This window comes from Procambarus clarkii, chromosome 60 (assembly GCF_040958095.1).
Source record: "Procambarus clarkii isolate CNS0578487 chromosome 60, FALCON_Pclarkii_2.0, whole genome shotgun sequence".
NCBI classification, from domain to species: domain Eukaryota; kingdom Metazoa; phylum Arthropoda; class Malacostraca; order Decapoda; family Cambaridae; genus Procambarus; species Procambarus clarkii.
In genome coordinates, this window is record NC_091209.1 from 21,002,299 (window position 1) to 21,029,798 (window position 27,500).

The 27,500-nt window shown below is 41.7% G+C and overlaps 3 protein-coding genes across 3 annotated transcripts in view; 1 reads left to right on the forward strand and 2 right to left on the reverse strand.

The window, feature by feature from the left end:
* The window catches only part of LOC123750740 (dopamine receptor 1), a 388,088-nt gene that overhangs the window by 339,516 nt on the left and 21,072 nt on the right, over nt 1-27,500 (reverse strand). The gene's annotated exons all lie outside the window — the stretch shown is intronic.
* Nucleotides 1-27,500, forward strand: part of LOC123766706 (NADPH-dependent diflavin oxidoreductase 1) — a 173,840-nt gene that overhangs the window by 55,148 nt on the left and 91,192 nt on the right. The window lies entirely within an intron of this gene.
* The window catches only part of LOC123767011 (calcium-binding and coiled-coil domain-containing protein 2-like), a 6,714-nt gene continuing 3,221 nt past the window's right edge, over nt 24,008-27,500 (reverse strand). The window contains exon 2 of the mRNA XM_069307335.1: nt 24,008-24,668. Coding sequence (XP_069163436.1) covers nt 24,008-24,668 — 661 coding nt within the window. The remainder of the gene's footprint in view (nt 24,669-27,500) is intronic.

The window sequence follows — 27,500 nt, forward strand, 5'->3', positions numbered from 1 at the left end:
GTGTTGCATGGGGAAATTTGGTGAGCAAGGCTTAGCAGGTGCAAGTGAGAGAGAGAGAGCTCTCAGCCTGCCAACAGGAATCGGAAGTCGTCTGCTCCTGTGACTCTTCTATGAAAAGAAAGAAATAGAAAGTTTCAGCAGACAAAATATTGAAGTTCTTGCGAGGCAGGATCAGGTATAACATTTGGGGTTTACGGCTCATGCTCGCTGATGATATGGAAAATTGGTTTACTGAGAATTATATAAAATATATATAAATGTAATAATTTCCCCTGTATTTTAATGTAAATTTATTCTCCAATTTTTGTAAATCGTTTATAGGTAAATAAGTATAACATTCAGAGGTTTTTTAAAGATCTTGTTCTGTACTACTGAAACACTTGTTCACTAAGAATTATAATGTATAATCCCTTGTAAAACTTATGTATATGTGATTTATATTGTGTTTTCTTAAATAAAGATAAAAAAAATGCAGACGAGGAGTCACAATAACGTGGCTGGAATATGTTGACCAAACCACACACTAGAGAGTGGAGCGACGACGACGTTTCGGTCCGTCCTGGACCATTCTCACAATCAACTTGAGAATGGTCCAGGACGGACCTAAACGTCGTCGTCGCTTCATTTTCTAGTGTGTGGTCAGGTCAACCCTTCCAAGTGCTATATAGTCATAATGCCTTGGCGTTTTACCCTTGATAGTTCCCTTCCCTTCCCGTTTCGGCCCGTCCTAAAGGTCTTTTAAACACGTCATAAATGGCCAGAATTGCATGAAACGTCATTACGGTCTTCATATCATATATGTAAATTGGGTTATTTGATTCAGCTACGATGTTCTGACTTTTTTTTCCTAACTCAGCAATCTTTTTCTCAGATCTTAGACCTTATTGATCGAGTGACTAAGGCGCCGGTGGCAGATAAGCGCTCCTTGATGTGTCTCGCCTCGGTGTGGGGTCAGCTGGTCGGTGGCTTACACAGAATAAATTCTCTTGTACACAACAAAAGGAAAAATACACAGTTTCCTATCTCTTATTATCTTGGTAACTGTTTATGTTCCGTTACGGAATAATTTCCTGGTTGCTGTATATGGTCGGTTCCCATATATGTTCGACTGAACAGTCGCGTCGCTGTTTTTAAACACAGTTACGTTCGAAACACCTGTTTTAAATCACAGGCAATTAACTCAATCTGTCAGTGATTAGGGATATCCCAAACAGCTTCGACTTCTTGCCTTACCCGAACAAATTATGACATACAAGTTAGTAAACAAAGAAACACTAACTTAACCCCCATTAACTAGCGAAATAATTGTATAAAATTATAACTACATGTAATTTTTTTTATCTTTATTTAAGAAAATACAATATAAATCATATATACATAAGTTTTACAAGGCAATACTACATTATAATTCTCATTGAACAAGTGTTTCAATATCACAGAACATGATCTTTAAAACCCCTGAATGTTATACTTATTTTTTTTATCTTTATTTAAGAAAATACAATATAAATCACATATACATAAGTTTGGCACATTCGAGGCAGTTCCTATTTACATCCACCCCCAAACTCATTCACATATTTGTCTAACCTGAACTTGAAACAATCCAACGATCCCATGTTTATTATGTTATCTGGTAATTTGTTTCAGAAATTTTAAAACCTATTTTCAAATCAGTATTTATCCAGTTTTTTTCCTGAATCTAAACTTATCGAATTTGCACCAGTTAATATTTCAAGTCACTGCTACTTCTCTCGAGAACTTAAGTATATATGATGCTTAGATTGTTGCATGAAGCTCTTATCTCGTTAGATTCTTGCATGAAGCTCTTATCAAGTTAGATAATTGCATGCAATACGTTCGTGGACCAACTTATCTTAATGGATTCATGAGATATTGAAGGAAGTCTTAGTAGAGTTCTCAGGAGTTCTATTGGCCAGAAATGTTAATTTACATTTGATCAGAACGACGAGTTTTCACGAAACTGCGTTTTGATCTTGTGTTGGAATCGATGCATCAAGTCTTGATCAAATATATATAGGTAAATAGGCAAGTGAAGAGATAATTAGTTAAGTGACCGTGATAAACATGAAATAGTTAAAGTGTTAACGATGAAAGTAAGTTCAGAGATGGGGTAAAAGAGGGGGGGGGGGAGAGAGGTGAGGTGGGGAGAGGTGAGGGAGGATGGGTGAGGTAAGAGAGAGGGGGGGAGGGAGGAGGAGAGGTGAGGGAGAAGATATGAGAGTGGAGAAGTTGATGTCCTCACCCAGTTGATGATAGGAGAAACACGCCGGAACTTGTTTTGAGAAAGAGACGCCTGTTCACAAACATAGATGTGTGTGTGTGTGTGTGTGTGTGTGTGTGTGTGTGTGTGTGTGTGTGTGTGTGTGTGTGTGTGTGTGTGTGTGTGGCCAGACTGCTCTCTCTCTCACACACACATGAATGTGACAGGAAACACTCTCCTGGTTCCTTCCTTCCTCTCTCTCTCTCTCTCTCTCTCTCTCTCTCTCTCTCTCTCTCTCTCTCTCTCTCTCTCTCTCTCTCTCTCTCTCTCTCTCTCTCTCTCTCTCTCTCTCCCTCTCTCGGCCTAGTTCAACCATAATTATACATTTTTATTTGCTTAACAATTCACTATCAATAAACTAAGAACGACAAATACGGAGAGCCCTGTATGAGACGTGTATAATAGACTTAGTTGCTTGACCCTTTAATGGTGATTAGAAAAATATCTAGACGAACATTCAGGAGTTTTCCTTCTAAATGCGTTACATTTTCCTTGAGTAAAATATCAAGAGACGGTAAAATGTATTCCTCAGACCAACGTGTCAGCGATAATGTAACCCGTCATCATAATACTAACGTCGTATTTTGACGTATACTCAACCTAAGACCAAAAACTATCGTACTAGAAAATTGGTAGCGGCTAGCGAAATCGCTGGTGCCCACTTGCTGCTAGATTTAGCAACAATCCCTTTAGGCATGTCGTTAGTCACACAGTTTCCGTGTAGGTAACGGAACTAAATATTGATATATCGTAGTTATTTTAGTGTTATGTCATTTTCTTGAACTGTCTACATGCTTACTAGCTTACTAGGCATTGTATTTGAAGATAATTTCTAATACATTTTTCTCTAATACCTTACACTATATATGTGACTTTTATTATGCGATACACGTGATGCCCTTAGAAATTATGTTGCAAATAATTACAGGCAACAAATTTGCCTGCAACTATATCCAGAGATTTCTTGGAACATTTTCCATCATTAGACAACAGTGAAGGGAACAGGGGCAAGGATCATGAAAAAATTTATAAATAAATTTGTTCTAATTGATTCTAATAAATTGTAACTAGAGTTATGAATTCAATAGCTGTTTCTAGTTTATGTTTTCCGAGTTGTAAGTTATTTGTCTGGGTCTTCAGTGGTGTTTCATGGCAGATTATCCAGTGGTGTTTCCTCAGAAATATCCAGTGGTGTTTCGTCAGGGTGTTTCGTCAGAAATATCCAGTGGTGTTTCGTCAGAAATATCCAGTGGTGTTTCGTCAGGAATATCCAGTGGTGTTTCGTCAGGAATATCCAGTGGTGTTTCGTCAGGAATATCCAGTGGTGTTTCGTCAGAAATATCCAGTGGTGTTTCGTCAGGAATATCCAGTGGTGTTTCGTCAGAAATATCCAGTGGTGTTTCGTCAGGAATATCCAGTGGTGTTTCGTCAGAAATATCCAGTGGTGTTTCGTCAGGAATATCCAGTGGTGTTTCGTCAGAAATATCCAGTGGTGTTTCGTCAGGAATATCCAGTGGTGTTTCGTCAGGAATATCCAGTGGTGTTTCGTCAGAAATATCCAGTGGTGTTTCGTCCGATTATCCAGTGGTGTTTCGTCAGGGTGTTTCGTCAGGAATATCCAGTGGTGTTTCGTCCGATTATTCAGTGTTGATCCGGAGGCAATTTCCAGTGGTAGGTTCTATGTTAGACTTCTCAGTGTTGCGGACGATGAGTCACAATATAATGACCAAACCCCACGTCAGAAAATGAAGAAACGACGACGTTTCGGTCCGTCGTGGACCATTACCACGTCGTGTGAGAGCGGCTTGATCATGGTCCTAGAACAAATCCACAAGGGCCGTGACGAGGGTTCGAACCTACATCCAAGAGGATCCCAGACGACTAAGACAGCGTCTGGGATCCTCTCGAACGTAGATTCGAATCTTCGTCACGGCCCTGACAACTAAGGCAGCGTCAGGGATTCTTTCGGACGTAGATTCGAACCTTCGTCACGGCCCTTGTCGATTTATTCATTTGATACATCACGCTATTGTGATTTCTGTGTGTAATCATGTTCCTTCTCAGTGTTGGTCTGGGAGACAATTTCCAGTGGCGGGATTCATGTTAAATTCTTCAATGTTGGGTTTCTAGTTGAAGTTATTCGTCCAATACAAACATTTATAGTTTTGAAAGCGTCAATATTTGACTCGTACGTCGTAAATCCAACAGCATTTTGTTTTAAAGGTGTCACTGCTTTACTGGTACTCAGAGTGTCCGTCGGTGGTTCTCGGTAGTTAGGTGGTGGTTCTTAAGACTGAAGGAACCATACCTGACAATCCTAGAAAAGAGGAGAGAGAGAGAAGGAAGGCATGATAAAGACGTATGAAATAATTGGGGGATTGACAGAGGGGGGGAAAAGATAAGACATTCAGAATGAATACCCACAGAACAAGAGGGCATGATAGCACTCTTGTATAGCACTAGATAGCACTGGATGGATGGAAGCTAAAGTCCTAGATGAGTCGTAGAGATGCTAGAAAGTTTTCATTTAGCGTAAGAGTAGTGGGAACTGGAAGGAATTAAAGGAACAAGTTGTAGAAGCAAATTACATTTATAATTTTAAAAGTAGATATAATAGTGAAATGGGCTAGTTATCATGACGTTAGATAACTGGTGGCTAGTAAAGCGAGGTACAGCTCTCGATCCTGCAGGCACAAATAGGGCAGTACATGGGACTGTATGTGTGTGTGTGTGTGTGTGTGTGTGTGTGTGTGTGTGTGTGTGTGTGTGTGTGTGTGTGTGTGTGTCTGTGTGTACTCACCTATTTGTACTCACCTATTTGTGCTTGCGGGGGTTGAGCTTTGGCTCTTTGGTCCCGCCTCTCAACTGTCAATCAACTGGTGTACAGATTCCTGAGCCTACTGGGCTCTATCATATCTACATTTAAAACTGTGTATGGAGTCAGCCTCCACCACATCACTGCCTAATGCATTCCATCCGTTAACTACTCTGACACTGAAAAAGTTCCTTCTAACGTCTCTGTGGCTCATGTGAGTACTCAGTTTCCACCTGTGTCCCCTTGTTCGCGTCCCACCAGTGTTGAATAGTTTATCCTTGTTTACCCGGTCGATTCCTCTGAGGATTTTGTAGGTTGTGATCATGTCTCCCCTTACTCTTCTGTCTTCCAGTGTCGTAAGGTGCATTTCCCGCAGCCTTTCCTCGTAACTCATGCCTCTTAGTTCTGGGACTAGTCTAGTGGCATACCTTTGGACTTTTTCCAGCTTCGTCTTGTGCTTGACAAGGTACGGGCTCCATGCTGGGGCCGCATGCTCCAGGATTGGTCTTACATATGTGGTGTACAAGATTCTGAATGATTCCTTACACAGCTAACATCAGAACGCTGTTCTGATGTTAGCCAGCCTCGCATATGCCGCAGACGTTATTCTTTTTATGTGGGCTTCAGGAGACAGGTTTGGTGTGATATCAACTCCTAGATCTTTCTCTCTGTTCGTTTCATTAAGTACTTCATCTCCTATTCTGTATCCTGTGTTTGGCCTCCTATTTCCACCACCTAGTTTCATTACTTTGCATTTACTCGGGTTGAACTTCAACAGCCATTTGTTGGACCATTCACTCAGTCTGTCTAGGTCATCTTGTAGCCTCCTACTATCGTCCTCAGTTTCAATCCTCCTCATAATTTTTGCATCATCGGCAAACATTGAGAGAAACGATTCTATACCCTCTGGAAGATCATTTACATATATCAGAAACAGTATAGGTCCAAGGACTGACCCCTGCGGTACTCCACTCGTAACGTCTCGCCAATCTGAGACCTCACCCCTCACACTGACTCGTTGTCTCCTGTTACTTAGGTATTCCTGTATCCAACGGAGTACCTTCCCTTTCACTCCAGCCTGCATCTCCAGTTTTTTCACTAGCCTCTTGTGTGGCACTGTGTCAAAGGCTTTCTGACAATCCAAAAATATGCAGTCTGCCCACCCTTCTCTTTCTTGCCTTATTTTTGTTGCCTGGTCGTAGAATTCAAGTAACCCTGTGAGGCAGGACCTGCCATCCCTGAATCCATGTTGATGCTGTGTTACAAAGTTCTTTCGCTCCAGATGTTCCACTAGCTTTCTTCGCACAATCTTCTCCATCAACTTGCATGGTATGCAGGTTAGGGACACTGGTCTGTAATTCAGTGCCTCCTGTCTATCCCCTTTCTTGTATATCGGGACTACGTTAGCTGCTTTCCAAATTTCTGGCAGTTCCCCTGTTGCCAGTGATTTGTTATACACCATGGAGAGCGGGAGGCACAGTTCTTCTGCTCCTTCCGTGTGTGTGTGTGTGTGTGTGTGTGTGTGTGTGTGTGTGTGTGTGTGTGTTACTCGGGCTTAGTGAGCGTGAAAGACCTTTCCTCCATCCACCAAAGCTTGTCTCTAAGTCTAGCGGTGTGCATCCACCTGTCCTCAGAGCTCCAGTCTCTCTGTCTCTCTCTCTCTCTCTCTCTCTCTCTCTCTCTCTCTCTCTCTCTCTCTCTCTCTCTCTCTCTCTCTCTCTCTCTCTCTCTCTCTCTCTCTCTCCCCTAAGTCATCTTCATGAACTTTTGTGAAGTGAATAAAAATTTCAACTATCGTTTCCAGGACGCGTCTCAGGTTTCCAGAGGAGAGACCTGCCCCGTGATCCTTGCATAAAACATCCTCCGTGCTGGGAATACACCTACATGCAACATTAAAAAAAATATGCATATATTGCAAGTTACATTAGACCGTTGTGTGGGGGGTGTTGCTGTGGCACCAACATGTGTTGGAATGACTGTGTTGATGCCTGGAGGTGGTAGAGGGCCAAGTGTGGACAAGGAAAGAGTCTTTGAGTGCATCGATCAGGCTCTTTGGGTCCCCCCTTGAGGTAAATCAGACTTTCAATGGTTGTATACAGGACACTACCTGCCTCTCCTCACTACCACCTGCCTCTTCTCACTATCACCTTCCTCTTCTCACTATCACCTGCCTCTTCTCGCTACCACCTGCCTCTCCTCACTATCACCTGCCTCTACTCACCATCTCCCTCGCGCTTAATGCAGAATAACAGAAGCTTTAGATGTGATCGCCTTGTGAGATCACATCTTGCCAAACAGAGGTCAACACTGGCTGGTATTGTGTTCCCAGGTCCATTGCAACAACATTAGGGGTCAACACCGGCTGGTATTGTGTTTACTGGCCTCCTGCAACAACATTAGGGGTCAACACCGGCTGGTATTGTGTTTACTGGCCTCCTGCAACATAATTCACCAAATAATTAGCAGATGATTGTCACACGTATAAAATACTCAGCCTTTTGAAGCCAATGATCATCAAAGCGACGGTCTCTTTGTTGATAATATGGGGAACATTTTCGCTACTGCTGCTGTTGTAACTGCTGTTATTGTTACTGTGATTACTGCTGCTGTTGCAACTGCTGTTATTGTTACTGTGATTACTGCTGCTGTTGCAACTGCTGTTACTGCTACTGTTTTACTGCTGCTGCTGTTGCTAACGATGCTTTTAAGTACCTTCAAGCTTGGAGTCCTATCAGACGGGAATGGAACTTTCAGGGAAAGAGCTAAGCCATTACGACTATATAGGGAAGGGGTCAGGATAAGGATTTGGGATGAGACGGGGGAAAGGAGTGGTGCCCAACCACTTGTGGACGGTCGGGGATTGAACGCCGACCTGCATGAAGTGAGACCGTCGCTCTACCGTCCAGTCCAAGTGGTTGGCCTCACAATAGGAACGAGCAGCCGTCCTCAGGTCTCCTTGATATACAAGTAACATCAAAAGTAATGATACAATAACAAGAATTTGTTGCGCTAATTATGCTGTTGAGTTATTCTAACCCGTCCTCTTAACTCGTCCTCTTAACTCGTCCTTTTAACTCGTCCTCTTAACCCGTCCTCTTAACCCGTCCTCTTAACCCGTCCTCTTAACTCGTCATCTTAACTCCTCCTCTTAACCCGTCATCTTAACTCGTTCTCTTAGTGTGTGTGTGTGTGTGTCCATGACCTATATTGGGAGAGAAAATACGTGAATATAAGATAAATAAAACGAGATGGAGAGAACGGGAAGATGAAATAGAGAGACGAGAGAGAGAGAGAGAGAGAGAGAGAGAGAGAGAGAGAGAGAGAGAGAGAGAGAGAGAGAGAGAGAGAGAGAGAGAGAGAGAGAGATAAACAGTGAAAGAGAAATAGTGTCAGGAAAGAGAAAGTGACAGAAATACAGATTGACAACGACAATGACAGATAACAGAGACAGACAGAATACCACCCAGACACGAAAACAAACAGATACAGAGACACAGGCAAACACACAAACACACAAACAAACAGACGTAAAGACAGGGAGATTGATATCATTCAATACAATATTTTAAGCACCTTTGACATTCAAAAATGATCATTCAATCTCCCTCGCGAGCTTGTTCTCTAACAAATGGAAAATTATAAATTTTTACATTGTCCTGAACGGAAACAAACAAGGGAACACGAGATAGGAGAACACAGGATAGAAGAACAGGGGAGATTAGAACGTGGGATAGGAGAACATGGGGGTTAGAGGAACGGACGGAGAGGGAGGAACGAAGAGAGGAATAGATTGAGGAGCGAACGATGGTGAATGTGAGAGGTGAGGAAGAAGGACGAGATTAGAGAAAAGGAGAGAGAGCAGCGAAGGAGAAGAGAGATCAAGAGAGGTGAGGAGATAGCAGGAGATAGGAGGAGAAAGCACGAGACAAGGAGGAGGAAGAAGGAACAAGGAAAACGTATAAGAACGGAAGCAAAGGCAAAGAGAACTGTGGGATAAAGGGGTGAAGAGAGATTGAGAGAAGAGGAGAGAAGAGGAAGGAAAAAATAGAATTACCTGGGAGAATGGACTTTTTTTTTAGGGGGGTGAGTGTTACCCTGAGGGCTTGTTGGTTCTTTTATACAGAGAATTGTGTGTGTAGTGCATCTGTGTGTGTTGCTTTGTGGTGTGTGTGTGTGTGCGTGTGTGTGTGTGTGTGTGTGTGTGTGTGTGTGTGTGTGTGTGTGTGTGCTGATATGATATCACGTCACCTAACAGAGAACATAACAAAAGAATTCAACGGAGAAATAACAGCGAGGAATAATATATAATATATTGTGTCAAACAGGTGAACAGAAGTGAATTCCTCGCTGAAACTATATATAAAGACCTCGAACTCTCGAATTAACAGAAGAATTTTATCTGGGCCAGCTAGATCTAACAAATTTGAGTTACTTTATTTTTTGTTGAATAAACTGCATCAATACATCAGAGAATTCTGAGGTGGAGGTCGATATTTGACCTTAAATGACGACTGCCCTTACTTTAATTTAACTACAGATTAATCAAGACAAAACAGTGTTTTATTTAATTAATTTTTTAGCTTGCAGTTTTTCAGGCAATGAAATTGGTATATAAAGCAAAAAAAAGCGCAAAAACACTTTGCAATTGCAGAAATGTCTTTGTTGTAGATTGAAGCCGTAATGGACCGGTTGCAGAAAGCCATCTTTAGGTTAAATATACCTTACGTTATTGGGGTGTGGATGATGTTCTGGTCGTGCCTATTGGTGGGGAGTTAAATGGTAGTTGTGTTGTAATGGTTGACGTGGTAGTCGTTGGGGGTTAAAGAGAGTGAGTAGAGGCGTTCTTGTCGAAGGTAGAGGGGGCTGAAGGTAGAGGGGGCTGATGTGCCACTACTCTCGTGGGCGTTGGGTGATATCGTGGGCGTGGGGTGATATCGTGGGCGTTGGGTGATATCGTGGGCGTGGGGTGATAGCGTGGGCGTGGGGGTGATGGAAGGGCAGAGCACTAATGCGTCAGGATGGTCGGAGGGGCCTTGTTAGCTAATCACTTTATCTTGCTCGCGTTGTTTGCCTCCCCTGGAACCCTGAGGTTAAGTGGTTCATCTCCCGTGTTTCCTATATCTTGCCCTTCTCTCTCTCTCTCTCTCTCTCTCTCTCTCTCTCTCTCTCTCTCTCTCTCTCTCTCTCTCTCTCTCTCTCTCTCTCTCTCTCTCTCTCTCTAGGATGTTTCTCAGTATTTAGGATTTCTTACGATTTCTAATTGATGCTATAGGAAGGCCGTTACGAGGCAGATGTTCAGGTTAGTTCATTTATATTGCATCCTATGTTCATCCTGTGAGCAGTAGTGGACCCCACACACCCATCCTGTGAGCAGTAGTGGACCCCACACCCATCCTGTGAGCAGTAGTGGACCCCACACCCATCCTGTGAGCAGTAGTGGACCCCACACCCATCCTGTGAGCAGTAGTGGACCCCACACACCCATCCTGTGAGCAGTAGTGGACCCCACACCCCCATCCTGTGAGCAGTAGTGGACCCCACACACCCATCCTGTGAGCAGTAGTGGACCCCACACCCCCATCCTGTGAGCAGTAGTGGACCCCACACACCCATCCTGTGAGCAGTAGTGGACCCCACACCCCCATCCTGTGAGCAGTAGTGGACCCCACACACCCATCCTGTGAGCAGTAGTGGACCCCACACCCATCCTGTGAGCAGTAGTGGACCCCACACACCCATCCTGTGAGCAGTAGTGGACCCCACACACCCATCCTGTGAGCAGTAGTGGACCCCCCACACCCATCCTGTGAGCAGTAACACAACCTTTCCCACTGCACATATGTCACTATATTACTAATACTGTGAGATCGGTGGTAATATTACCTGCTAGAACGAACAGTCTGCTTTGTAGTCGAGAACAACAGTGAGTGTTGTGGTTTGACGAGCTAGTATATAATGATTTTTGTTATGCAATAATTACTCCCTTTGATCATTGTTCAGCTGTGGATGTGGTTAAGTGTTTTAATAACCTGAAAAATACGTTGAGCTGGTGAGGATACAGGACACTTGACACATGACACTTGGTTGGGATACGAGGACGATGGCTGAAGTGGGAGAACTAAGTGCCCAACCACTTCGGGTCATCAGGAATGGAACGTCAACCAGGCATGAAGAGTGGAGATGAATTGCATCTCTGGTTGACAGCATCTGAGTGCTGCCAGCATCATTATCTCCTGTTAATTCCTGTTAATGTGTCCGTTGTTGATGTTACTAGTTAGTTGATGAGGCCTTTAGTTAGTTTAATACCTGCGTTACTGAGGTCGATCGTTGCATTGTTGAAAATCTGTGTTTGTATGGTATAATAATTTTTAGATTTAAAAAGTGTTTTGGATTGAGTGTTTTGCTATAGATGGTTCATTATACTTTCAGTGCAAATACTAGTACCTCTTTTTTGTTCAATGGAGCTGTGATAACTTACCAGTGAACAGTGAACAAGACAAGAGACAGTGACGTTTGCAGTTTACCCAACCAACTTTATGACAAACTCGACTCAAGACACAATTTGTATAAACTGAATCATGGAGCATCATTCTACCCAAGATATTTGGACAGTGAAGGTGGGAGAGAGAGAGAGAGAGAGAGAGAGAGAGAGAGAGAGATCACAGCAAGTCTGACACCTCCTCCCCCCCCCTCCTGGCACCCGAGTATGGCACTGCATTAGGAACACAAATGGTCGTGTCGTGAATATTTGGTAGTGCTGCTGAACACTTTGCTTGGCCGTGGCACTCTTAGAATAACGAGCCAACACAATATATATTTCTCTAGATTTACCCTTTGTGCACTTCGTTTGTTGACAGGTGTGTGTGTGTGTGTGTGTGTGTGTGTGTGTGTGTGTGTGTGTGTGTGTGTGTGTGTGTGTGTGTGTGTGTGTGTGTGTGTGTGGAGAAAGGTTTTAAACCTCTAAGTGAGAGATGTATAACATTTCCAAGTTTCACATTCTTAAAGCATCTCAAATATATTACAGTGCATAAAAATTTCACATGGAGGATGAGGAGGGTAATGTATTTCTAGGCTTTTGAATTTTGTGTTCAGTGTATTTTTAGTTTATTTGTTGCTTATTGAGAAACTATAAATATAAAATACTTTTATCAACATCTTTGTTTAAGTTGAGAATATTAACGGGAATTAATAACTTCTATATCTATAGATATTGCAAATAAATTTAAAGTAATTCCAAAATAAATCCTTAAATCTTTTCTTAGAGCGTTGTATTGCATTATTTAGCGATGTTTGATAGTAAGATGATGTTGTTAACATGTTGATGTTAGTTAATTGATAAATGTTTAGGGTTGTGATGTTCCTGGTTTAGTAAATATTAGTTGTGTGATAAGAAACAAGAAGGAATATCATCCCACATCATCCATGCTAAGGCCGACCAACTCAGACCTCAAGGATATTCCCGAATCCAAATCGTCACTTAAGGCAGGACGGATGACTGGAGCGCCCCCACTAACCCCCTTCCCCATATATATAGCATTCGATTCTCGGCCCAAATGGGAAAGTCAGAATTCGGGTTGGATTCCGTTCAATGGTGTTCCAGTGTTCGAAACTCCACATATAGTGGAGTTTCGGGTTTATATATTGGTGTTGGTGGGGAACTTTGGAGGTGAATTCTTTCGACATGTCTAAAGGTGTTGGGGTTCGATGCCTTTTGGAGAGTCTTGGTTTCGACGGGTTTAGTTGACTTTGTTGGCTATGGTGATGCTGTTTTGTTATGGTGTTTGTGACAACACTAGAGCTGTTGGTGATTTTGATGTAGCTAGAGATGATAGTGTTGCTCTATTGATGTGTTGCTGGTGATGTTAAAAACAAATTTGATGTTGCTAAAGATGTTAATGATGATGTGCAAATAGCTTGTGGCCATTAGTGTAAAAAATAAGGCTGTTAGTGAAGTTAGTGATGATATGTGTTGATGTGTTGATGTGTTTCTAGTGAGCTTTGTGGTAATTATTGACGTAATTTTGCAGATAATGTTGAAATTGGGTAGTGATGTTTCTGTTCAAGTATGATGACGTTTCTGGTAATGTTATTAGGTCCGTTGCAGGTGATGTTGATAAAATACAGGCTGATGGTGATGTTACTGATGTAGTAGCGATTATCAACTGTGTTGCAGGGACGTTGCAAAACAAATTGCTCGTTAAAACCTAATTGATATGTTGCAAATTGTTTAATGTCATAAGTTCAGTGTAGTTGTTGGTGTGTAATTTTAAATACCGTTTACAACTATGTACAATACTACAAAAACATATCATCACTACCACCACATTCACCACCCAATACCACAGGGAAAGTGATATTCACACCAGTTGCTCCATCTATCATTCTATTACGCAGGAAGAACCGCACATCTATGGGTCATCCAGTAAGGGGGAACATAGTAAAGAATCAGTCAATCGCCATCGCTACCATATACCACTACCACCATGATAATTCACTCCACTAGCACCACCACCTACCACCACTACCACCACCACCACCTATCACCACCACCACCTACCACCACCACCTCCAACACTCTCTCCACCAGAGCGTGTGTAACTGAAAAACTTTTGAACAAGAAGATATACCTCATTTCCTGGAACGCCGAAAGGCTCAGGGGCACAGCGGATCATTAAGGTAACAATGACAGAGGCTGCAAGAGCCATCAAGTCGTGAGATACACAAGACAAGAGTTGGAGGAAAACAAAAGAAAAGACACCAAAAAAGAGTTTACAGAAATTACAAATAAAAGTCTGACTAAAAGACAACAATGGAAAAAAATTATTTTTGTGGGTACGTGAGATTTCTGAACGAAGAAATTGGCCATTATATGTTATAATTGAGATCAATAATTTAGTGAAATATATATACTGGCATAAGAAAAGGATTAAGTTTCGAGAATAGGTAATGGAAGTTAAGAGGTGAAACTAAGGGGATATTATCACGACATACAAAGTACTAAGCTGGATAGACAAGATAACCAAGGACAGTTCCTTTAAATTTAGAGAAAGTAGGACATTCGAAAAACTGGAAACGCAAATGATGAGTCGATTGATGTAGATTATATCGTGCCCAATACAGGTGGTCAACAAGTGGAATGTAGTGAAAGCAGAAGTCTTGGAAGCCACCTCCATCCACAACTTTCAGGAGCAGATTAGACAACAGGCACTTACAGGTGTGGAATAAAGTGCTAGTTATGCCAAAGCTACACAGCCATCACTGCACACCACTACTACCCTGCAACCTACACTACCACCACTACCACTACCACCACCACCACCACCACTACCACCACCACCAACAACAACACACACAACTCCATAATCACCTTTGAAGTCGTAAATAAGCCCAGAATAATGCTCTGTTATGCCCAGCACGCCTTACAAGGCGGCCGCCCTCGACCCTGTGGGTGTACATGGGAGGGAGGGAGGATGTGGGATTAGGGAGGATGGAGAGAGGGAGGGAGGATGTGGGATGGTTCTCGTTGAAGGAGATGAAGCATTAGGATGAGAGGCAGGGGAGCAGGATGAACAAGAGAAGTGAAACACAGGTGACAGGATGACGGAGTATATATATAATATATATATATATATATATATATATATATATAATATATATATATATATATATATATATATATATATATATATATATATATATATATATATATATATATATATATATATATATCTCAGTCAACGGGTAAACAGGTTCCTATGTACAATCATCCCATTCTCTTGACTTGTCACCGTCAAAATTCGAACCTCCTGATTCAACCAGGGAACCCAACCAACCCACCTAACCTATCGAGTCCGATGCATAGAAAACGCAGAGTACTAGTTGGCACAAGAGTGTGTTATACATCAGTCTTACAGCCTCGCCAACAAATGCCTCCATTAACAAACAAAAACTATACGGCCAGACCCAAGCAACCAATCAAAACACAGCAACGGATATCAGTGCTGAGCTGCAATTGGCTGGCGGGGGACTCAGCGGGTGTTGCTACGCGACAGGTGGCAAATAAGGTCTTCCATGTGATGAACAACATGGCCCATATTCGAGGGGTTCGGACCCCACGCACCCCCCTCCCTCCCTCCCTCCCTTCCCTGTAAGGGGGGGGGGGGTGATGGTCCTCGTTACAAACGCAACTAAGCGTTGTTCAGCTCACATTATCAGTCTTGCCCATTCACTGATCTCGTATAATTATCGTTATCATTTGTTTTTCTGTCTCTGTCTCTTATTCTCCTCTCTCTCTCTCTCTCTCTCTCTCTCTCTCTCTCTCTCTCTCTCTCTCTCTCTCTCTCTCTCTCTCTCTCTCTCTCTCTCTCTCTCTCTGTAACCCACAGCCTCTCGCTTCCTCTCAGCCAATCCCTACCTAACAAAAACTCACCCTACTCAATATTGCATCCCATCTCACACTGGCATCAGGTAAAAGCAAATAGACAGGAGTGTTCTGAGGATTCAGGGAAACAGTGTGTTGAAGAAGAGTTTTAACATCTGGTATACAATACAAACAAGATAAAATATAAACTGAGAATTAGTTAAAAGATCTGGATATGATTACAAAAGTTGAGACCAAAACAAATAAGGAAATCTCAAATGCAATATTTCCAGAGGAATACTAAATAATAAGAAATAAGGAGAGGGAGGGCATGGGGGCACTTCTCTAAGAGCGAAAGTGGAAGTTTGTGGCACTAGGAAATTAATACGCAAAGTACTCCGAGACACTTAATAGCAGATGGAAAATAGATAGTGGTTCTGGTGATGTACGACCCCACGACCGGGGTCGTGGACGAAGCAAATGCTTTCGGACCAATGTATCACACTGGATGCTAAAAGAAACTGCACAGGCCCTCAGCATACCTCTGATGTATAATGATCCCAGTAGCAACGGAATAGTTGCCCAGCTGCTGGGAGATGGTAAATGTGGTTAGCAGTATACAAGACGGGGATAGAAACTATCCCCGTCCCTTAACTATCCACCTGTGGCAATGATAAAACATCTCCTGCAAAACTATTCGAAAGAATAGTAATCAAAAGCCCCTTAAGAGTTGCTGCTAAGACCCCCTTACTACTTTTCATTTATATCAATGACTAACAGATAGGGACGGTAGAAAACTTCTATATGACATAATATGACGTAGACAAGCTGAAGAGTTGGTCCGAGAAATGACTTGATTTCAGATTTGATTTCATTTGACAAATCACTTGATTTTAGCCCCAGCCAGTAGAAGTTGATGCAAATGGGAATGGCTGACAAGACAGGAGCAGCACAGAACTCAAAGAAGGGAAAACTATCTCCCTGTAACGCTCCATTTGTAGTTAGATAGTTCCGGTCTAGTAGATACAACTCAATCCAACAGGGACAAGTAACTGGGCACACACACACACACTCACACAAGTGCACATATATGCTCTGCACGCCAAAGGAAATGGCAAATCTAAATGTTGACATTTGCAAAGGGCCTTTCAGCCTGTCAACAGATAGATTTGCAACTAATTGAGTCATCCTTCTGCAAGCTTCGACGGTCGCCAGCGTCCCCCTCACTTGTTCTCTTAGATCTCACGTGAAGCTAACACAATACTCCCGCTGGTCTTCTCCTCCCTCCTCCTCCTCTTCCTTCTCTTCCACCTCCTCCTTCCTCTCCTCCTCCTCCTCCTCTAACCAAGCAATATTCTCATCCCAATTAACAATGATTTGCTCACAGTTGAAGACATTTCACACCAAAGGAAAGTGTAGACGAATCGGTGCCTTTGGCGCCCAGTGTTGTGTTTGTTGAGTACACTAAATACAGAGCAAATTAGTTCTACATTGAGCACTTCCAAGTTAGCGAAGCCTCGTGTGTACCTCTGGGCCTGCTCGCGTGTGTACCTCTGGACCTGCTCGCGTGTGTACCTTTGGGCCGGCTCGCGTGTGTACTTTTGGTGGTCTGATCTCGTATGTACCTTTGGGCCTGCTCTCGACCTCCCACTGTTGCTTCGGTCACCACTGTACAACATATAATGTCCCAATCCTTCAACATTTGCAACGATAACTCACCTGATCCACAACCTCTTGCAACCATAAATCACCTGATCCATTAACTCTTATAACAATAAGTCACCTGACCCATTAGATCTTGCAACAATCACCTACCTGACCCACTAACTCTTGCAACGATCTACGCCTCACACCAGACGATTTACAGTTGCAGCTCAGCGGAGTTCTGAAATCTCGCATTCATAATGTTGCAAGGGGCCGTTGACTGATATTTTAATGCATATAAATGCTTGCAATGCAACCTATCATTTCATTGATTATCTTTTATCAGTACAGCCCATTTATCTTGTTTATTCTTAATGACAACAAGGGTACTCAAGGAAGTATAATATTGAGGAGGAACTAGGCAGTGTAAATTAAATTATATTTAATTTAATTATAATTAAATTATATTAGGAGATTTATGAGTTAAACGAATGGTATTTGATGTGTCTGTGCTTCACTGTGTGTGTATATATGTATGTGACTGTATATGTGTGATAATATATGTGACTGTATATGTGTGATAATATATGTGACTTTATATATGTTTGTAACTCATGCATTAATTATATTAATGTTCGAGTTACAGTATATGTATACATGTTAGCATCTATATGAATATCTATGTATGCATGTGTATTTATATGTATGGGGCTCTGTGCCAACTTCTGTGTATTAATCTGTCTACTACTGCTCTTGTATATGCATCTGTCTGCGTCGGTTTCTGCGCCAATATCTGTATCACTATCTTCGTCACTATCTGCATCAGTATCTCCTTGGCTTGCTGTTTGACGTCTGTGATAATCCGTCATAGTTTCTGGGTGGTTTTATCTGAAGCTCATCCTGTGAGCCGCGGGTGCTGCTGCTACTGCTGCTACTGCTGCTGCTACTGCTGCTACTGCTGAGACTGCTTCTGCTACTTTGCTACCGATGCTGCTACTGCTGCTACTGCTGCTACTGCTGCTACTCATCTGTACGGCACTGCTTCTCCTGCCTGACCAGCAGTTTTCAACAGGGCAGAAGTGAGAGAAAGTGTAGTTGGCACCGAGCAAAACAATAGTACAAGATTGTGTTCCCGGCAAAAGTAAAGCTTATCAACGAATGATAGCTTATCAACATTCCCAGTAAAAGTAAATCAACGAACACCGCAGAACTGTTCAACAGTCAATCATCTTAACGCAACAGCAGCAGCTCAACTTCAGCAATGGTGGCAGCGGGGGGATGGTGCAAATAATTTAAGTACATGAGAAGGGTTTGTTTGTTTATTTAGCACAAATTATCTTCGCATCACTGCCATATTATCTGGAGGTTATCTTGAGATGATTTCGTGTCTTAGTGTCCCTGAGGCCCGGTCCTCGATTAGGCCTCTATCCTCAGGAAGCAGCCCGTAGCAGGTGTCTAACTCCCAAATACCTATTTACTGCTAGATAACAGGGGCATCAGGATGAATGAAACATTTTGCTCATTTGTCTTCGCCTCCACCGGGGATCGAACCCGGAATCTCAGGACTACGGATACGAAGCGCTGTCCACCCAGCACCTATGGTCACAGGTTCAGTGTAAATTCTCGAATGGTGTTACCATGGAACGTCTAATGGGTCTGAAGCTATTGACATTTTTGGGCATAAACAACCCAGTTGTTTGCCTCTCCCAATCAGTCTACAGCAATCTTATAATAATCAGAGGCAGTGATACGAAAACATGTGTTCAAGACACTTGGTTATAAATGGATACTTGATGAATCCTTGTCTATCCTGTGAAGCAACTCAGTCCCTCATTGTCTTCTCTAACTGTTTACCTTGTGATAATACTGGCCTCAGCGGGGCTTTTGACGCTCTTGGGTTGCGGTTGCCTGCTCTCTCTCTGACACAAGACGGTAGACACACAGAATGACAGATGGACGTGCGGATTGACCCGAAACTGAATGGAGAAACAGACATATGAATACACAGACAAACGGACGAACGAATACGATAGTAGACAGACAGACATAAAAATACAAATAAACAATACGGGAAATAATAAAAAAATATTAATAAAATAAAATAAACGATAAAAAGAACACGTCTAGAAGAAATATTCGCGCATCATAAAGATTAATTAATCCAGGGCACAAACGCTTACTTTGGCGGCCATAAATTCAGCGCCAGCGTCTCTGTGTGACACTTTAATGACTCCCCGAAAACTACCACCTACGAACCCCCGTATTGAGGTCAGGTGACGGCGTATTGATTGACTAACAGGAAATAAGACGAACCGCAAGTCAGAGATAAGGGAAGCGGAGAACCAGAAGATAGGAGAAGGAGAATGTGAGAATTATTGAGGGGTGAAGGGAGGAGAGAGAGAGAGAGAGAGAGAGAGAGAGAGAGAGAGAGAGAGAGAGAGAGAGAGAGAGAGAGAGAGAGAGAGAGAGAGAGAGAGAATTGGTAATGAATGGTGTAAGAAGATAATAGTGTGTAAGTAAACACCTCCTTCCCCATTTTTTCTTCGTGATAAACAGCAAAAACAAATAAATTGGCAAATATCATCACAAAAAGACGGTGCAACTATTACAAAGTTCTTAAGAAATTCTACTTTTTCTTGCATTTTCAAACTTTCCTTGCGCTTCAAACTTTTCTTGCATTTGTCGTGGTTTAACAAATAAAATGCCAAGTGTGTGGCGGTCTGAGCTTGTAATTTATTTGTCGAGTTATGACAAAAAATTAGCTATTTTTACCCACGTGTTCTTGTCAAGCTCAACTATTCCTAAAGTTTGCTTCGTTATACTTTTCCGCAAAGTTGGATTTTTGTATTTTCAGAAATTTGTTGCCTTTTGTAAAGAAAACGCCTGAGGTAACATAGATCTGCAGCTGTACAGCCTGTCTCATGGGGCAGCCTGCCTCATGGGGCAGCCTGCCTCATGGGGCAGCCTGCCTCATGGGGCAGCCTGCCTCATGGGGCAGCCTACTTCAGGGGCTGAGACTTGCCAGGTACAGGTCCCCACAGTGAAGCCGCTGCATCTCCCTCAACACTTGTAGAGAGAGAGAAAGAGAGAGAGAGAGAGAGAGAGAGAGAGAGAGAGAGAGAGAGAGAGAGAGAGAGAGAGAGAGAGAGAGAGAAAGAGAGAGAGAGAGAGAGAGAGAGAGAGAGAGAGAGAGAGAAAGAGAGAGAGAGAGAGAGAGAGAGAGAGAGAGAGAGAGGGAGGGAGGGCTGATGATGCTCTGGAAGTGTAAATATGTTCTATATATATATATATATATATATATATATATATATATATATATATATATATATATATATATATATATATATATATATATATATATAATATTAGCAGTCTTTCTTGTAAACATATGTTGTTGAATATAACCGAAAAGGTAAGATTAATGATTCTAACACGAATCTTCTCAATATTTCTTATGTTTTTCTTCAATGTCGAGGGTAGTTGAAAAATTAACTGTCCAAAGTTCATTTTCACACTGTATTTATGGTCTGACGCCTAGGGAAGCGTTTCGCAAGGCACTCCTTACATTTTCAAAGACAAATTTTACGTGCTCTATCAAGCCATATATTCGGTTGGGGGTGAGGTGATACAGGACATGATTGAGATGAACAAGAAGATGAATGGCATATGGGGTATTAAGGCTATTGCGTGTTCCATGTTCTTGCTTAACTGTTTCTGTGTTGGTTCGAGGTCTTGAAGTGGGTAAGTTAGGTTACGGTGGGTTAAGTCTTTGATGGTTACCTGCAAAGTTAGGGTAGTTAAGGTTAGGCTTACTTAAGTTACGAACGCATACAGAATTATCATCCGAATCGAATCATGAATTCAGTCAAATCTGTTTTTCATAAGTGACGTGAAATCCATCAATGATACATTATTGAACCTGTAGTTCCAATACTCTGTCGTTTAGTTTTTAATAGTCTACGAACTGCCTGTTTATTGTTTAATAAAGACCACTCTGTTATTACATATTCCTTTAACGTAACGAGTACTAATCACTGTCGTGTCGGGTTTCCAAGATAATAATTATATAAATATGTATGTGCCTAGTTATATATATGAAAGATATTTTGATTCGAATTTCTTCATAGGCCTTAATAGAAGATTTACTTTACATTTATGTATCAGACTTTTTAGTTCATAAGGTTCAAAATACAATATACTGTTTATTATGCGTATTTCTCTTAATAATAAATACATTGTTAATGGAAGTTGTGTCATTATAAACAACGGTTAAAACTTTATTTTCATATCAAATCAATATATTCAGACTAAAGTTAACGAATTTATATGATGACTACCAGTCCTCCTTGTACTATTATACCTGGTTGATACCTGGTTGATGGGGTTCTGGGAGTTCTTCTACTCCCCAAGCCCGGCCCGAGGCCAGACTTGACTTGTGAGAGTTTGGTCCACTAGGCTGTTGGTTGGAGCGGCCCGCAGGCCCACATATACCTGGTTGATGGGGCTCTGGGAGTTCTTCTACTCCCCAAGCCCGGCCCGAGGCCAGGCTTGACTTATGAGAGTTTGGTCCACTAGCCTGTTGCTTGGAGCGGCCCGCAGCCTGTACCACTCTACGCAGTTATCTTGCCTGTACCTGTACCACTGTCCTCCCCGTACCATTATCTTGCCTGTACCTGTACCATAGTCCTCTCTGTACCAATATCTTGCCTGTACCGACTAAGCGGGAATGTCTTGAACTGAACAGGAATATAACAATTTTATATCGATTGAAGAGAGGAGGAAAGCATGTCCTTCCATACTTGGCGTAACAATGGCTGTGGATTTGTCAATTCTCTTCATATGCGGCCACATGGCTCCCGGAGACGGATTTCCACCCATTGTGACGGAATTAATTTAGTTGAGCTCTTTGAAGTTTAAAGTTATTTTTAAGAGAGTCTGTTGCTGCAAGCAGTGTGTGTGTACCTGCACGGAAATATAGGCCTTAGATTACTATATATTTTGCGAAGTTTGCGTAAATAGGGGAAAAATCCTAGGGAATCCGCCTGCCACCTTCCCAAGTCCTATTCTGTTTAATGAGAGGAATAGAACCGACCCCTATCCGGCCATGTTGTTTGTGGCTAGCTCTATACCTCTAGACTGGTAAACAGACAGACGTTCTCTTTCATATACAGTATATAGACATATTTACATATATAGATATATGGATATAGACATATTCTTCGTGATTTCATTTTTAATCGCCAGTGATTTTCTTCAAACTAGAATAAACATTTAAATATAGCCAAAAATACATGGCAATTTTCTCTCGGAAGATGTCTCCAGTTTTAGATATTTTTTGTCCTGTTCGTTGTCTTATTTCCATGTGGGTCAAGCACCACCCGGAGCTCTCTTGTGTGCTCTGTCATGTGTGGCATAGTGCCTTGTGGCAGCGTCTCTCTCTCTCCTTGTTGCCACGGCTACTGCTGTGAGAATATATGTGCCGGGGTGTGCAGATCTGTGGTGCTGCTGCTTCATCTGTGGTGCTGCTGCTTCATCTGTGGTGCTCCTGCTTCATCTGTGGTGCTCCTGCTTCATCTGTGGTGCTCCTGCTTCATCTGTGGTGCTTCTGCTTCATGTGTGGTGCTTCTGTTTCATCTGCGATGCTGCTGCTTCATCTGTGATGCTGCTGCTTCATCTCTGATGCTTCATCTCTGCGTAATTATAATCACAAAATTTTTTTGATTTAGTTAGGATCAGTCTGGCAAATATATAAGTACAGTGAAGTCAAGTTACATATGTTTTTCCACTATTGTATTTGATGTTTACTGACACCATTTATGTGATGGTGTCACCATCTGTGTGACACCATTTAGGTGTCGTGTGATCGTAGAGTTGAGAGTGATCGTAGAATTTGAGCGTGAGATCAATGCGTTGAGCGCTCTCAATGTTATATTCCAGGAGTCAGATTCACGAAGCAGTTACGCAAGCACTTACGAACCTGTGCATCTTTTCTCAATCTTTGGCGGCTTTGTTGACAATTATTAAACAGTTAATGAGCTCCGAAGCACCAGGAGGCTGTTTATAACAATAACAACAGTTGATTGGTAAGCTTTCATGCTTGTAAACTGTTTAATAAATGTAACCAAAGCCGTCGAAGATTGTGGAAAGATGTACACGTTCGTAAGTGCTTGCGTAACTGCTTCGTGAATCTGGCCCTAGGTTCGTAAGTGCTTGAGTAACTGCTTCGTGAGTCTGGCCCCAGCCCCGTTAACTCAAACACAGTATAGAATTCTTTAAATCTAGTACCAACACTGTTATTCAAATTTATATGTATGTGTTTTGTTGCTGCCGTTCACTTGTCTATGTATAAAGTGTTCGTCGAATACATCTTTGCATGAAATTAAATTGAACAGCAAGAGGAATATACGGAACACCAAGAGGGATATATATATTGAGCACCTCGGGTAAGGGAGTGTGGATAGAGAGATCGTCGCCCTAACGCACTTGGGGGTTCAGAGTTCGAGTCTCCTAGACTCCAGGTAAATAGAATGGATAGAGAGAATGGATGGATAGATGGAGAGAAAGGCAACAGGGATAGGGGGGAGGAAGAAGGGATAGATGGTGGATAAGAGGAGGGAATAATGGGTGGATGAATAGGTGAGAGATGGAGAGAAGGGATGAGATTGAAGCAAAGGAAGGAAGGAGAGAGGTAGGGAAAAAGGAATAGAAGGGAGATATGGAGAAGAGTGAGAGAAAGTAGGGAGGGATGTGGTATCCGGCCCACAGTCCGCATCCGGCCAGTGAATACCTGAGGGAAAAAAAATATTTTGATTACGAGGCTTTTCCATAAAAGTCTTCCTTTGATCATCTGGCCCCTTTGCTTCTGTGGAGTCTTGTGTGTACCTCTGTTAATTCTTGTGTACCTTTACTGGCACTTTTGTGCCTCTGCTGGGCTTTTTTGTGCCTCTGATGGTGCTTTTTGTGACTCTGATGGTGCTTTTTGTGCCTCTGATGGTGCTTTTTGTGACTCTGATGGTGCTTTTTGTGACTCTGATGGCGCTTTTTGTGCCTCTGATGGTGCTTTTTGTGACTCTGATGGTGCTTTTTGTGACTCTGATGGTGCTTTTTGTGACTCTGATGGTGCTTTTTGTGCCTCTGATGGTGCTTTTTGTGACTCTGATGGTGCTTTTTGTGACTCTGATGGTGCTTTTTGTGCCTCTGATGGTGCTTTTTGTGACTCAGATGGTGCTTTTTGTGACTCTGATGGTGCTTTTTGTGCCTCTGATGGTGCTTTTTGTGACTCTGATGGTGCTTTTTGTGACTCTGATGGTGCTTTTTGTGACTCTGATGGTGCTTTTTGTGACTCTGATGGTGCTTTTTGTGACTCTGATGGTGCTTTTTGTGACTCTGATGGTGCTTTTTGTGACTCTGATGGCGCTTTTTGTGACTCTGATGGTGCTTTTTGTGACTCTGATGGCGCTTTTTGTGACTCTGATGGTGCTTTTTGTGACTCTGATGGTGCTTTTTGTGACTCTGATGGTGCTTTTTGGTAGCACTTTTCTATTTCTGATGGTATTTTTGCGCCTCTGATGGAACTTTTAAATCTTTTATGTCATTTTTTGTACCTCTGATTGTTCCTCTTTTTTACCTCTGACGGCACTTTTATGCCTCTGATGGCACTTTTGTATCTCTGAAGGCACTTTTCTGCCTCTTCTATCACTTTTCTACCCCCTATTGGAACTTTTGTACCGCTGATAGCACTTTCGTACATATCCTGGCACTTCTGTACATCTAATAGCACTTTTATAGTTCTGATATCGTTTTTGAACCTCGGAAGGCACTTTTTTTGTACCTCTGTTATCGCATTTCTACCTCTGATACCACTTTTGTGCTGCTGAGAGTCTTTTGTACCCGTGCCTCTAGGTACAAGCGGTACGTGGGGTACAACTTGGTGCTATACTAGTAAAAAAAAGCGATGCACGATCTGAGAAGACAAGTGCTATACACTATAGAAGTACAGTTATATAGAGCTGCAATAATGAAAAAGTTGATAAGGACGGACAGAAACGTCATCTTTTCCTATATATTTGCGATTTGCGTCTTTTATGTTCAGTCAGGTTATTGTGACTTGCTCTCTGCATATTCGTTTGTCAAATGTTGTTGTATTGGTGGCCGTAACACAAGGGTAGGACACAGCACTCTGTATTGGTTACTGGAAGTGTGAGTGGATGGTAAGGTGTGGGGGAGCATGATAAACACAGAACTACTTGGAATTCATGGCATGAGTTGATGCCTCGGTGCATGGTGGTGTGTGTGTGGGTGCCGTGCTTGCGTCTGGAGACTTGTGGCAGGGGGCAAAACGTGCCTTATATGTTGACCTGACCACATACACTAGGAGGTGAAGGGACGACGACGTTTCGGTCCGTCCTGGGCCATTCTCAAGTCCATTGTGATTACTTCAGCCACGTTATTGTGACTCGTCGCCTGCGTGCCTTATATCTAACGCTTGTCTGATCGTGAGAGCAAACTGGAGTCTCTCTTGTCTCTATTTTCGTCTCGTAGTGTGAGCTCAGACATATCTCTTCAGCTTCTCTGGCTTTGTGTTGGCAGTGAGTTGAATGCAAGTTAATGGTTTAAGGCTGAATTCAAGGCTGACAGGCTGGAATGAAGGTGGTGTTTTCACCCCCTTTTCACCCCACTTACCACCCTCTTTTCACCCCACTTACCACCCTCTTTTCACCCCACTTACCACCCTATTTTATATATGCTACAAGAGCATATATAAAATAGACGGACAAGTTCCTGTCAAACTTTATTCCATACAGTGAAATGTCAGGTGAGATATTTTAATCATCTGGTCATGTGACAGAGAATTCTTTTTCAGCATATGACATTGACATAGCTTAACTACAGGCTTGGCTATAGTAGTTATTGAGTGCCGTGATCTGTCACGGCACTCTGAGGCACTAAACGAGGCATTTAGTCCTCCTTCTGAATAGTTAGCAGGTAGAGGCTGGCATTGTCAACACAGCCTTATCTCCTTAACTGACTTGTAAATAATTATATATATATATATATATATATATATATATATATATATATATATATATATATATATATATATATATATATATATATATATATATATTAGTATATTTTGGTAGCAGTCTTTCCTGTAGACATATATTATTAAATATGACCGAAAAAGTAAGATTAATAATTCTAACACGAATTTTCTCAATCTTTCGTACATTTCTTTTCACTGTTGGGAAAAGAAATGTACGAAAGATTGAGAAAATTCGTGTTAGAATTATTAATCTTACTTTTTCGGTCATATTCAATAATATTATATATATATATATATATATATATATATATATATATATATATATATATATATATATATATATATATATATATATTTATATATATAATAACCACCCGTAAAAAAGTTTTTTTTCTAACGCTCATCTACAACTTTTCAATTTGCATTTTATTTCATGTTTTTATTTTATTTTATTATTATTATTTATTTTAATTGTATTCTTCGAGCAACCCCCCCCCCCCCCCCAGGCGGGTGAGTGCAATAACTGTTCTACTCACGTACTGGTTGAAGGATTACAGCAAATTCCCACCTGGAAAGAAAAATGGAAAACATGAACCTTTTCCCTGTTATTAAATTTTGTTACAAAATCAAATTAACAGTCGGAGAATCATAGTAGGTTTTGCAGAAGGTAATGTTTCAGTAGGAATGTTATTTATTTATTTATCGTCTGCTTGGCTTTGTTTCTCACTCGACTTGAGACACATAGTCGCTCTCATTCGACCTTTGGTATGCTCTCTCTCTCATTCTCGATGTCTGAAATGGTCTCTCTCTCATACTTAAATATTCTCTCTCTCTCTCTCTCTCTCTCTCTCTCTCTCTCTCTCTCTCTCTCTCTCTCTCTCTCTCTCTCTCTCTCTCTCTCTCTCTCTCTCGACCCCACCATCTCCTATCACTTGACCTCACCATCTCCTATCACTTGACCCACTCAATCCTCTTTCACTCGACCCAATCATGCTCTCACTGGACCCCTGTCATGTTCTCTTTGTCACTCGATCCTTCTTATGCTCACTGTGTTTCTAAAACGTTCTTTAAAAAACTCATATTCCTTAATGTTCAGTGAATATAGTCTATGCTCTAGCCTCCGAACTGAAGATATATGACAAATACGAATATTTATGAAAAAATTTAGGGTTTGGCGTGAAAAAATAATTGAATAGTGGAATTAATATAATTGATGTTGACTAAACCGCTACATTTGTATATTATACAATAATGTAAGAGGCTTAAAAACTAGACCAAAATTAATTATATAATTAGCTTCAAATCCTGGATCATTATTTTTGCCTACTGTAATTTATTTCGAAAATTTTGT